This window comes from Phacochoerus africanus, chromosome 5 (genome assembly GCF_016906955.1).
Source record: "Phacochoerus africanus isolate WHEZ1 chromosome 5, ROS_Pafr_v1, whole genome shotgun sequence".
Taxonomy (NCBI): Eukaryota; Metazoa; Chordata; class Mammalia; order Artiodactyla; family Suidae; genus Phacochoerus; species Phacochoerus africanus.
In genome coordinates, this window is record NC_062548.1 from 96,220,580 (window position 1) to 96,233,625 (window position 13,046).

Genomic DNA, 13,046 nt, shown 5'->3' on the forward strand with positions numbered 1-13,046 from the left:
TTGAGCTGCTCCAGTGGCATATGGAGGTTCCCAGGCTAGGGGTCTAATCGGAGCTGTAGCCACCAGCCTATGCCAGAGCCACAGCAATGTGGGATCTGAGTCACCTCTGCAACCTACACCACAGATCAGGGCAACGCCAGATCCTTAACCCACTGAGCAAGACAGGGAACAAACCCGCAACCTCATGGTTCCTAGTCAGATTCATTAACCACTGTGCCACAACGGGAGCTCCTTAATTTTAACCTCTGGATAGCCACCTCCTTCCTGTTTGTCCATAACACATTTTCTTTTTCTTTTCTTTCTTTTTTTTTTTTTTTTGGTCTTTTTACAGCCATACCTGCAGGGCATATGGAAGTTCTCAGGCTAGGGGTTGAATTGGAGCTATAGCTCCAACACACTAGATCTGAGCTGTACCTATGACCTATGTTGCAGCTTGTGGCAATGCCTGATCCTTAACCCATTGATTAAGGCCAGGGATCAAGCCCACATCCTCATGGACATGTTGGGTTCTTTACCTGCTGAGCCACAAAGGAAACTCCAAGGAAGGCAAATGTCTTAATTCTGCAGGACTAGGGAAGGCTTCCTTGGAGAAAACTTTTAAAGATCAGGCCTTAAAATTGGAATGGGCTTCCTTCCTGCTCAACTACACAAATGTGAGGGTAAAAATAAATGTTTAATCAATACAAAGCAAAGGACTTCAAACCCTGCAAATGTCATCTGTCCATTCAGCCCACATTTCTGGAGTGCCTGCTGGATGCACAGGTGACAAGCTATGAATATAACAAAGTCCTTGACACTAAGGTATTTGTAGTCACTAGACTAGATGCAAGACAAAAACAATGACAATGGTCATAAATAGCATTTATTTAAGCCTTAAATATTTCACATGTAATTATTTAATATTTGATTCTCCCAAAGTTTTGCAAAGTTAAATCCCACTGTCCTCATTTAAGATATGAGCAAAAAGGCTCAGAGAGGTTAAGGAGCTTTGCCAACTTCACAGAGCTTGAATGGGTCTATAAGTACTTGCACGGGTCTGCCAAGTTACCTGTCTGTTACCTGGCTCATGGCACAGATATCCCCTCTCCTAGAAGTCAGTTAGCCTTAATGCTGTTTCCACAGCTCCAACAAGGAGACCCACTTAATGGAATTTGAGTGAATGAAGGAAAATGCACTTTTCTCATCGTAGGGAATGAATCTCTTAACCTAGACCAGCCCAGTTGTTAATAGCCCATGTAATTACAGCTTCCTGCACCTTTGTTATTTTGTCTGAGAAAAGCAGAAAGGAGGCATGTGTAGGAAAGGAAATTTAGAACATAACTGAGGAAGTCCTTTCCTTCCTTTGCTGATACTTTGAAATTCTCATTTCAGTGGCATTACCGAACAAAACAAACCGAAAAAAAAAAAGAAAGAAAGAAAGAAAGAAAGCTTTCCTAAAAGTTATCTTCCTAATAGGACCTGCATTACTTGATACCAGCTAGATGTGTATTTCACAATCACATACATGCATAGGAACGTGCACAAGAAAAGGCATAGAAACGTGCATAGGATCACACAGGGGACCATTCATAGGAACATGAAGGAAACCTCGGAAGCTGCTGAAGTGAGGAAGGGGATCTGGGTTGTCTTCTTCTGACCCATGCAGCCAATGCCTTAGACCTTGCTAGGAATAATTCCATCAACAATTCCATCACTACATTTTTTTCTACTCCAAAAAAGTAGAGGTTTGGTTACTCTCTAAGCTTTTGTTTAAACAAAGGTTTCCAAGGCACAGAAAAGGCCTGAACGTATACTGAACAAGGCTGATGACTCCCAACATCTTGGGTGGCCTTAACTGGTTAAACCAAAGACTCAAGTTGGAGGAGAATCCACATTCCTCCTCACTTTCTAGAATGACTGCATTTTTGCCCAGACACTGGCAAAGTTTCATAAAAGAGGAAGCTCTTTTTAAAAAACATCCTTTCTTTTTCCTGATCAGATAGGACTCTTCGCTATAAAAAATAGGAACACTTTTCAGGGCCAATGTGAGGCCAAGGAGGCCCTGGAGTAGGGCTTTTCACCTACTGTTTGGGATGGGAGGTGGAAATCTACTGCTCAAAAATGGATATAAAAATCAACTAAATATGGAGTGGGTGAAAATAGGCCCCTTAATTTCCAAATTCAAAGAAATTCAGAAAATGGAGCAAAAGGCACGATGGACAACAACATCTTTTTTCATGTGGGAGGCTTATGAGGGTACTAGACCCAAGCAATCCCAAAAAGGAAAATAAGACAATCAAAGTGACTCAAATTCAGAATTGGCCAAATGTGAGTTCCTTGTTGTTCCTTCACTGCAGCCCATAAAGGAGGCACGTTTGTGCCAAGAATAAAAGTCAATGAGGTAGAAAATGGAGAGGCATAAAAGAGAGAGTAATTATGAACTACAGAGTGAAAACAGGGGCTGGTAGGAAGATGAAAGCCAGTCGGGGCAGGGCAGCCTATGTTACAGGTGTGGCAAGGGTAGCAAAGAGACACAATAGATCCTAGAGAAAATGATAGAGGAAGCTTTTGGGGTACTAGACAACCAGGGTGGGGGTGACAGAGTTGACAGGAAATCCTACAATAACTGTCCTTCAACACACACACACACACATCTATGTTTCTTTGGTAAGGAGGCTGGGCATGTATGACAAGGAAGAAATCAACATCAGCCTACAGGAAGATCAATGAAGTCCTCTTTAAGCTGACAATAAAACAAACACCGTCTACAAGAGAATGATGGCTCAGGCCAGAGTACTTTCTCACCTTGTCCAGGGCTCAGGAAGGATGGTCCTTGCTGGCTAGCCTGTGGCTGCTTCCCCTGGGTCTGCCCACAACCTGCACTTAAGGGAACAGGTTCAGTGCCCTAATTCAGGTGCTTCATAAAGCCCTTGCCTTCACCCCCATTTTGTTGGAAATGGAAGCTGGCTGTCCTGAGGGACTGCCAACAATGTGGCTGGCTGCCTTTTAATAACAGAATCACAGAAATAATGAATATCACTGAGTTTTAGGGCTAGGAGGGACCCATGAGATCATCTGGATCAAGAGTGTTGTTTTATAGATGAGGAACAAAGGCCCAGAGAAGGTAACTGATTTGACTCAAGGAAAGTGGTTAATTAGTGGCAGAGTCAGGACTAGAACCTAGGTCTCCCGACACCAGTAAAGTAGTAAAAATAATGGTAAGCAGCATGACCTTTACATAACACTATGTGCTTTTTTCTTCCTGCGTGACATGCATTATTCATATGATCTTCAATAGCCCAGCCAAATATAAAGGATTGAGTATAAAATGTAGTGAGGGACAGAGGGCCTTAGCAACATCCTACAGAGGAAAATGGATCTCAGAGAGTTGCAGTGATTTACCAAAGAGATGAAGGACTTCCTTTTGCCCGCTCAAGAGACTCGCTTCATGCTGCTCCACACTGCTAGAGATTACAGAGCAGGGGGTTCAAATTTCTTAACCTGAACACCCTCCCAACGTCTGTGTACTAATGGATTTAGTAGTCCCCATTGTTCAAGAGTTGTTCTTTATGGCAGGCTGGGGTGTTTTGTTTGATTTGGTTTTTTTCATGAAATAATTGAAAAAGGGAGAAAAAAGCCAAGGGCCCATAATTCAATAAGGAACAGCCACCTGGTGTGTTCACCGCAAGAGGCCAAGCAATTCAATCACAGGTAGTAAATACCGTGTCACTAAGGAAGAGAAGTCTCTGGCTAAACGAGGTCAAACACAGGCTTAGTTTGGAGGGAGGATTTTTTTGTTGTTGTCTGTTTCCTTCCAGTTTGGCCAAGCAATCCTCCTTTATGACTCCCAATTAACCAGCCGAAAAAAAATGTACTCAGCACTTACTGTGTATACCCACCCAATTTTTCACCAGATGGTAGGTGAGAACTCATACCTGCCCTAATGGGAGGAGCATTGGGTGCACAAACTCTAAATAAGATTCAGGATGCTAAATTCCTACCATGGGTCTGTGTATAGGGGTGGTTATGTGGCAACAAAAAATTCCAAAATGTCAGGGACCTTAAGAACAAGTTTCTTCTTTCTCATCTAGTGGTCCAGTGTAGCGCTGCGCAACCCTTGATTTAGGATCCCTGGGCAAGAGCAGCTTCGCTGTCTTTAGTCATGGTTCCCAAGGTTTCCCTGAGCACCTCCAGCCAGTTGGGATGGGAGACAGAGCATACAGGAGCACATGTGAGGAGTTAGGGGCAGGCCTGGCACAGCATACACCACTTCTGCTCACATTCCTTTGAGAAGCTTCCTCCTTGCTATACCTAACAACAAGGTTGCCAGGAAACACAATCTAGCTGTGCCTCCAGAAATAAGAGAGGAAAATAGACTTTGGTGGGTAGCTAGAAATCTCTTCCATGTCATAGATTATATCCATAATTTTCATAAAACCCCTATAAGTTATAATTACCCCCAATGAAATAAATAGATTAGCTGACCTAAGGTCACAAAACTAGGCCATGATAAAGCTAGAATTTGAGTCCAGGTCTGTCAGGCATCTAGGTTCACACTGTCATTTACAAATACATATGAACTAAGCCAGAAACAAGTCAGCAGGGCTTTAAAAGACAAGGCCATAAATGCGATTACCCATGTAGAGCATTTACGGTAAATGTCTAATAAAGGTTAATTATCACCATCATCATTAGGCCAGCAGCCTTGAGTTACACAGCTCACTTGCAAGGGCCCCAAACCCATGACAATTTACCCGTCTTTGTGGGTCAGAGGCCCCTCCAGCCTTCCCACCTCCTTTCCTTTGGCCTCTGCTAAAGCGGGCAGACCACACTGAAGCCAAGTGGTCCTCGCTTATTACCTGCCCAACCCCTTATCTCCCATCACTTAGGACTTGATGAATTCCTCTTTATACTGTTTCCGACAGGTATACCAAGAGCACTACAGAAATTATCAGAATTCCCTTTGTGGCTCAATGGAAACGAACCCAACTAGTATCCATGAGGATGTGGGTTTGATCCCTGGCCCTGCTCAGTGGTTAAGGATCTGGCATTGCCACAAGCTGTGGTGTAGGTCACAGATATGGCTCAGATCCAGCAGTGGTGTAGGCCAGCAGCTGTAACTCTAATTTGACCCCTAGCCTGGGAACTTCCACATGCCACACCTGCAGCCCCTAAGGAAAAAATAAAATAAAATCTACATTTTCTGTCTTTTAACTCTGATTTAATTCTACCTCCAGAAAAATCTCTTTACCTCCTGCTCTTTCTCCCTCCCTCACTTTTTATCATCCTCCTAATTCTATTTACCTTCCCAAACCACAATCCTATTCAGGGCTCCCAAACGTAAATACTATCTACACTCCTGTATCCAGGTAGAGATGAACTCCAGGCCAGGCCTTCACCATCTATTCCACCCTTTTCTACCCTAGCTATTCCAATTTCTTGTGTGTACAAAAATAGAATTTTATACACACACACACACACACACACACATACACACACTTGAATACCTTCCAATTTTTAAGGAAATCACTGGGACACTTAATTTGTTTGAAAAAAAGATGACTCATGACCCACATCAAGCCAAAACTGAGTCATCATATGAGTATTAAGAACCGCTCATCCAGCAGAAATTGCAAAGAGCCATAATTACGATAATGATGGTGGGAAATGAAGGGATATTTGTAAGAAGTACTGAAAAAAAATAATTGAGAAGATTTAGAATCTATTAAATGTTCAAGAGGAGTCATAGATAACCCAAGTTAATGGGGGAGAGTTGGGAGAGGAAAATAGTAAGCCCGCCCTAGACTATCTGTCCATCAGAGGTGTGCAGAACATGTAGCAGAATATGGCTTTGACAGTGGCAGACACGGGTCTCTGGTCTAAGAAGGAAACTTGTTTTGAGGACATGTGAGGCATCAACAGAGAGATTCTAACAGGAAAAACTTGAGGGATACTAAGACAGAGCTTTAGAAATGCTGACATTTAGAGAAGCAAAAATAAATAAGTAAATAAATAAACCCTTTACCTGTAGACTATTAAGAAAACACCTTCACACCCTGAATTATGCCAACTTGAATGATTTGTCACAACTGCAAACAACGAAAATTCTTAAGTACATTTTTTGAGAGATAGAATGGTGTGGGTTTTTTTTGTTTGCTTTTTGTCCTTTTAGGACGCACCTGCGGGATATGGAGGTTCCCAGGCTAGGGGTCTAATCGGAGCTTTTGCCAAATCCAAGCCATGTCTGTGACCGATACCACAGCTCACGGCAATGCCAGATCCTTAACCCACTGAGTGAGACCAGGGATTGAACCCGAAACTTCCTGGTTCCTAGTTGGATTAGTTTCCACTGCTCCACAACGGGAATTCTGAGAATAATTTATTAATCATGTGAGTTCTTTGGATGTAAAGATTCCACATCCTCCCTTCAAAGATCAGTTGAGTGATTCTCACAACTGTTTATTATCTTAGCCAAGCCAGGTCACCTGTGTTAACCTCAGTGGAGATCGTATTGGCTACACTAACTCTAATTTACCTAAGCATACTGAAAATTAAGGGAAGCTATGCATAGAAAAAAACACTTTGTCAATTATCAATACTAACTAACTGTAAGGTATTATTACATATTTTCAACCACATTGTTACACATTCAACATCTGAAATGTTGTGACTTTTTGATTAAATTATTTAACTTATGAAAAACCAAACCTAATTAGTACCTCCTCTTACTCCTGCCCCCACATTCCATCTACAGATTTCTCTCACTACTATTTTGCCTCACTTTCTCTTGTGCTCCAAGAACATTATTTCCCCAATTTATTGTCTTAGCAGCCAAGGGAATATTGGCCATTGGTCCTGAAGCAAACTTTAAGGCAGAAATCATAGGTCTAAAAGGGACCTTAATATCATCGAGTCCAAAGGCAGTTCTCAAGCCTTCATGCACATGAGAATCACCATTGCTGGAAGGAAGGAGGGAAGGAAGGAAGGAAGGAAGGAAGGAAGGAAGGAAGGAAGGAAGGAAGGAAGGAAGGAAGGAAGGGAAGTCTCACCCCAGACTGAATAAATCCAACTCTCTGGTGTGAACCTAGGCTTTAGAATTTTTTTAAAGGTCCACCAGAAGATTGCAACGTGCAGCCAGAATTGGGAAACTCTGATCTAATTCAACTATTTTCTTTACAGATTGGGGGTGGAGGGGTGGGGAGGGGAGGAGACAGCTAGGAGGGGAAGGAACCTCATCTAGAATCACCAAGAGAGAACTAGGATTCAAACACCACCTTCTGGCCAGACAATATAACCAACATTCTCCCATTAGTTTTCTTAATTCAGAGTTCTCAAAACACAAACTGGAATTTACTTCCTTTGAAATAATTTTAATAATGTATGTTTTATATGCAATAAAATATAAGCATTCACTTTAAAGTTCAGTAAGTTAGACCAACTCATGTTACTACCTCCTCAATCTTGGCAGAGAACATTTCCATCATCCTACATTGTTTCTACCTGCCTCTTCTCCATCAGCAACCTCCATCCCTGACCCCAGGTGACAATTACTCTGATTTCTGTCACTATAGATGGTGTCGTGTAGTATGCATTCTTTTATGTTTGCATTATTTCACTCAGCATAATTTTTTAAAGATTCGGTATATGGGGCAGCCACTATGGAAAGTAGTATGGAAATTTCTTAAAATCTAAAAATAAAACTATTGGGAGTTCCTGTCGTGGCACAGTGGTTAAACGAATCCGACTAGGAACCATGAGGTTGCGGGTTTGATCCCTGGCCTCGCTTAGTGGGTTAAAGATCCGGCGTTGCCATGAGCTGTGGTGTAGACCACAGACGTGACTCGGATCCCACATTGCTGTGGCTCTTGTGTAGGGCAGAGGCTACAGCTCCAATTAGACCCCTAGCCTGGGAACCTCCATATGCCATGTGAAGTGGCCCTAGAAAAGGCAAAAAGACAAAAAAAAAAATTAAAAAAATAATAAAGCTATCATCATGATCCAGCAATTCTACTCCTGGGTATATATACAGAAAAAAATGAATACTCTAATTCAAAAAGATATATGGACCCCAATGTTCATAGCAGCAGTACTTACAATAGCCAAGTGATGGAAGCAAGTCAATGCCCATCGACAGACAATTGGATTAAGATCTGGGCTACACACACACACACACACACACACACACACACACACACACACACACGAAATGGAAAGTTATGCATAAAAAAAATGAAATACTGCCATTGGCAGCAACATAGATGGATCTGGAGATTATTATGTTTAGTGAAATAAGCCAGACAGAGAAAGGCAAATCCTACATGATATGACTTACATATGGAATTCAAAAAAAAATTACAAATGAATGTATATACAAAACAGATTCACATAGAAAAAAAAACGTGTTTATCAAAAAGGAGCAGGGAGGGGGATACAAATTAGGGATATGGAATTAACAGATACAAACCCCTACATACAAAATAGATAAACAACAGATTTACTGTATGGCACACGGAATTGTAGCCATTATCTTGTAATAATCCTATAATGAAATATAATCTGCAAACGTCCTTAATCACTGTGCTATATACCTGAAACTAACACAGTATTGTAAATCAACTACAGTTCAATTTTTTTAAAAAAGAAAATCATATAAAGATTCAACTATGTTGTATTATCAGTTTATTTTACTTTATTGATGAGTAATATACCAATTGTATGCATATTCTAGTTTATCCATTGGGTTGGTCCCAAGTTTTGGGCTATTATAAATAAAGCTGTTACAAACATCTGGGTACAAGTCTTGGGGTTGGGGGCGGGGGGGCATAAATGTTTATTCCTCTTGAGTAAATACATAGCAGTGGAAATACTAGGGCCAATGTGGCCTGGGAGGCAGGACACGTAGAAGAAAGTACTCCAGCCCTGCAGTCAGCTAGAGATGGTTTTGCATACAGATGGAGCTATTTATTAACCTGGAAATTAAAATGAACTTCACAGGCATGCCAAAGGAATTGGAGAGAATGTATGTAGAGTGAGTGGTAAATAGCAGATACCTAATCAATGACAACAGAAATAACTAGAGGCAGGACTGGGCTGAACTAGAGCAAGATCCCTGAATTTCCCAATGAGGTATTTTTCCACTACTGCAAGCTGTTCACCTCCCCCCAGCCCTCATCCAACCAAAGGTTCCCTCAACCTCCATCCAACCCCAACACCCTTTCCTGTCTTTGAAGTTGAGACCATAAAACATAAACTATCTTCTGAAATAATTTAGAAGTGCTTCTTGGCTTGTTTACTTTAAAAAGTTTCAGTTCTCTTTGGTCAAAAAAGAGAAAACGAAGAAATCTGTAAGAGGAAACTCTCAGCTCATGAACTCAGGTAAGGAGAAATGTCTACCTTTCAAGCAATATTAGGCTGAGATATTACCCCAAGTGATGACCAAACCTGTGAGTGAACCTGGAAATGGCTTTTGGAGGTCATGGGCCCAGTTGCATTTAGATCCTCTCTGACCTCTAGTGCTTCCCTCTATTTTCCTCCTGTGCAGCTCTTTCGAGTCAATGAGCTTTACTTGTTCAAATAAATGTCTTCCTTTTTCTAGACCTACCACCCTTCTCCTAGCCCTTCTCATTCCTGTACCTCCCAGCACCCTTTCCACTTGCAGGACAGAGAGACAAACCAAATGCCCAACTGTCCGCATGTCCTATTAACACACACACATGTACATACCAACACCCTTATCCATGTTCAACTGTGAAGATTATGAAGACCGATTCACTTGACCAAATGAATCATATAGGAAGCTACAGGAGAATAAGAGGTGATTCTCTCTTTAAAAAAAAAAAAGTCTCCTCACTCCTGGGGGCGTGTGAGAAACCGCCCTGCCACCCCTGAGCTGGCAAGCCGCTGATATCACCAGCTCCCCTCCCTGAGTTGGCTGTTGCTCAGAATCTTACACCCTACCCTCCACGCCCCCTCAGGCCTTCTCCCTGCCCTGCCCTCCAGGCCCTTCCCTTGATCCAGAGCCCTTCTGGAGTTCCTCAGCTAAACCCCAGGCCATCAGCCATGCTCTGCCTCAGCCAATTGGAACATGTGCTGCCTGTGAGACTCAGAGACTCTCTCAGCTGCCACATGAAAACTGCATGAGAGCCTTCCTCAGGGGGCCTAATAATAGCAGGTTTCATCTTTGAAACACTTGATAAATGTGAACTGATTAAGCCTCCCTTCTCTCCTCCTAAGTTCTGGGCTTTTGCATGGTGGACTCCATCTTCCACTCCCCTCAAATTACTCCAGGAGGAAATAAGCTGGAACCCAAAGGATCTTTTCTGGGTACTTCAGGCCAAAACAACATTAATGCCAAAGCCCCTGCAATAACAATCCCCACTTGGGCAATGGCCTGGAGCAGAAAGGGATTTAAATCTATGTGTTTTTTATTTAATATTATTATTTTTAATAGTTATTTCCCCAATATGTTTATTTAAAAGAGACTGAATTGACATTCTAATCTCCCAAAGCCAGATTAGCAGAGAGAAGAACTTGCTTCTTATGGTCTAGGAAAAGGTCACTGAACAACAGTCCAGGGCACCAAATCCAGCCTGCCACCTGTTTTCATGAATAAAGTCTTAATGGAACACAGTCATGCTCATTCACTGAGGTGGTATCTAAGGCTACTTTTACATGACATTATCAGTTGAGACCAAAATGACCCACAAAGCCAAAAAAAAAAAAAAATTTACTGCCTCACCTTGTAGAAAGTCACTGACCCCTGGTCTAGGGAATTTAAAGTCTGTTCTTATCCTATATATTCCCTCAGTATCTTTAATCAAGTGCCTTTCCCTCCCTGAGCCAGTCTCTTTCCCTCCCCTTGGTACATCTGTAGACTGAATAGCCTATGAACTGAGCCAGTGCCTTGAGTTTATTCTCTCATTGTTCTGTAATTATTAGCATCGTATATGTTAGCTTTGTGTCATCATTACAACTGACTTCTCTGCGACAGGAACAGAGTTCTGTGTGTCTCATGAATCATTGTAGGCACAAGGCTCTATGCTGAGCCCTAAATCCATTTATGGAGTATAACTGAACTGACTTGAATTATATTTCTTTCCTTGCAGAGAGATCTCACAGAATGATGTCTTAGAAGTGATCGAGGCAAATGTGTTCTCCAATCTGCCCAAATTACATGAAATGTAAGCAAGACCCTGTGGGGTTTGTCCATGGCTGTTCTTGGCAACAGCTTTAAAGTTTGCTTATATTTCTGGGAGGCCCTGGCTCTGCTCTGTTCTCAGACCCCTAGAGTTTCATTTTAAGATGTCAAAGTTAGCCCAAAAGCCACTCTCCTATGTCTGCCTGGTGATCCAAGCACCAGCTCAGAGTCTGGCCTTATCCTGTTTTTTCTCTCCCAGAGTTTTCTGCATAGTAGACTCAAGAACCTTGCTCTGTGACTGCAAATATTTCTACCTCATCCTTTCAAATTTATTCCGCTGTCAAAGTCCAAATAAATCCTGATTAAGGATAATCTACATGATGTAGCTGAAGTTGAACAGCTTTAGTTTGAATCCTAACCTGTGCCATATACTCCTTACCACAAAACCTTGGCCAAGATATAAAATCATGCTAGGACTTAGTTTTCTTATCTGTAAAATGGAAATAATAAAATTGCATGCCTTGTAGGATCTCTGCGATGAATAAGTGAGATGATACATGTTAAGTAGATCTACCATCAGCTGGCATAGAGTAAGTTATAACAATCAGTGGTTCCTTTACTACTCTAAGTTTACTTTCCCTATTGACATCCGAGTTTTACATATATGTCAATACTCAAACAGATCCACTTCTGTTTCACACCAGTCTATAATCACCACAGATTAATTCACAGAACCACAGAATATCAAAGCCAGAAGCAACCTTAGAGACGGTCTGGTCCAAAATTTTCCCAAGTATATTCTGTGTATCCTTAAACCTCAGAAACATACTAAGCGTTTCAAAAAAGGAAAAAGATTCTATGGTCAAATAAGATTAAGAAACAATGGGCAAATAAAGTTAGATAGATTCACTTACTACAAGAAAACTCAGAGCCCATAATATGCAAATATACACTTGGAATCTCCAAGAGGGATATTGTAGTGCGAGTTTCTCAACTAATGTCACTGGAATGGTTTCTCTATGAAGCATTTATTAAAATCTCACAAAATTCTCAGGGAATGCAGTTAGGAAAGCCAATGAACCACTCTCCTAATTTTACAGATGAGGAATAAAAAACAGTTGTGAGGCTTGCCTAGTCACCCAGCAGGATAGGGACTTGAACATAAATCTCCTGACTCTCTTGTATCTTTTGAAAAACTTTTTAGCATTTGCCAAGCATATATACATATACACACACATGCATAATTCATATATGCATACATGCATATATATGAATTTGTTTAGAAATGACAGTCTGTCCATTTTGGCAGACTCCCCTCTCCCTTTCCTTCTACCCAGTCTGCCTCCCACCATTATCCTTCCTCCTTGTCATTAAGCCTCTGCAACTGATGCCTTCCCCCCTGCCTCCACTTTCCCCATTACCTGCCGGGTCCTTCCTTCCTTCTCTCTCTGCCTGGCTTTCCTTAACCCCACTGGGAAAAGAGATGGGACCAGGGTCTCAGAACCCACAGGGACTATCACAGAAAATGAACTAAAGGGCAACCAGTCCTTTGGGCAAGGTCAAGCAGGCATCCCTTGATACATTTCAGCGGGCAGGGAGCTAATGGGATGGCTCTTTCATCTCTTCCTTGCATGAAGAGGCGTTCACCCCCATGTAGCACTGACTGTACTTAAAATGATTAATTACCTGGTACTTGGATCTGGGTAGCTACAGGTTACTGCAACATTAAAGCTAATGAAACAGGGAGGAAGTAATTAACACAGAGCATCTCTGCAAATATACATTGATCCAGCAAGATGAGGAAAGGGCAGCTTCTCTCTGTCGGAATCTAAATGTGAACATGCCCACCTTTAGACTATTGATCAGGACATAGCACAGGTCAATATGGAGCAGAAGCCAATCACTCCCCATGTGACGTGAGAGAGCAACC

The 13,046-nt window shown here is 41.8% G+C and overlaps 1 protein-coding gene across 6 annotated transcripts in view; it reads left to right on the top strand.

The window, feature by feature from the left end:
* The window catches only part of FSHR (follicle stimulating hormone receptor), a 169,094-nt gene that overhangs the window by 105,497 nt on the left and 50,551 nt on the right, over positions 1–13,046 (top strand). For 5 of the 6 annotated variants that reach the window (XM_047782103.1, XM_047782108.1, XM_047782105.1 and 2 more), the window contains one exon: positions 11,085–11,159. The exons of the other annotated variant lie outside the window; for it this stretch is intronic. In XM_047782103.1, the coding sequence (XP_047638059.1) occupies positions 11,085–11,159 (75 nt within the window). The remainder of the gene's footprint in view (positions 1–11,084; positions 11,160–13,046) is intronic. 6 annotated transcript variants of the gene reach the window in all.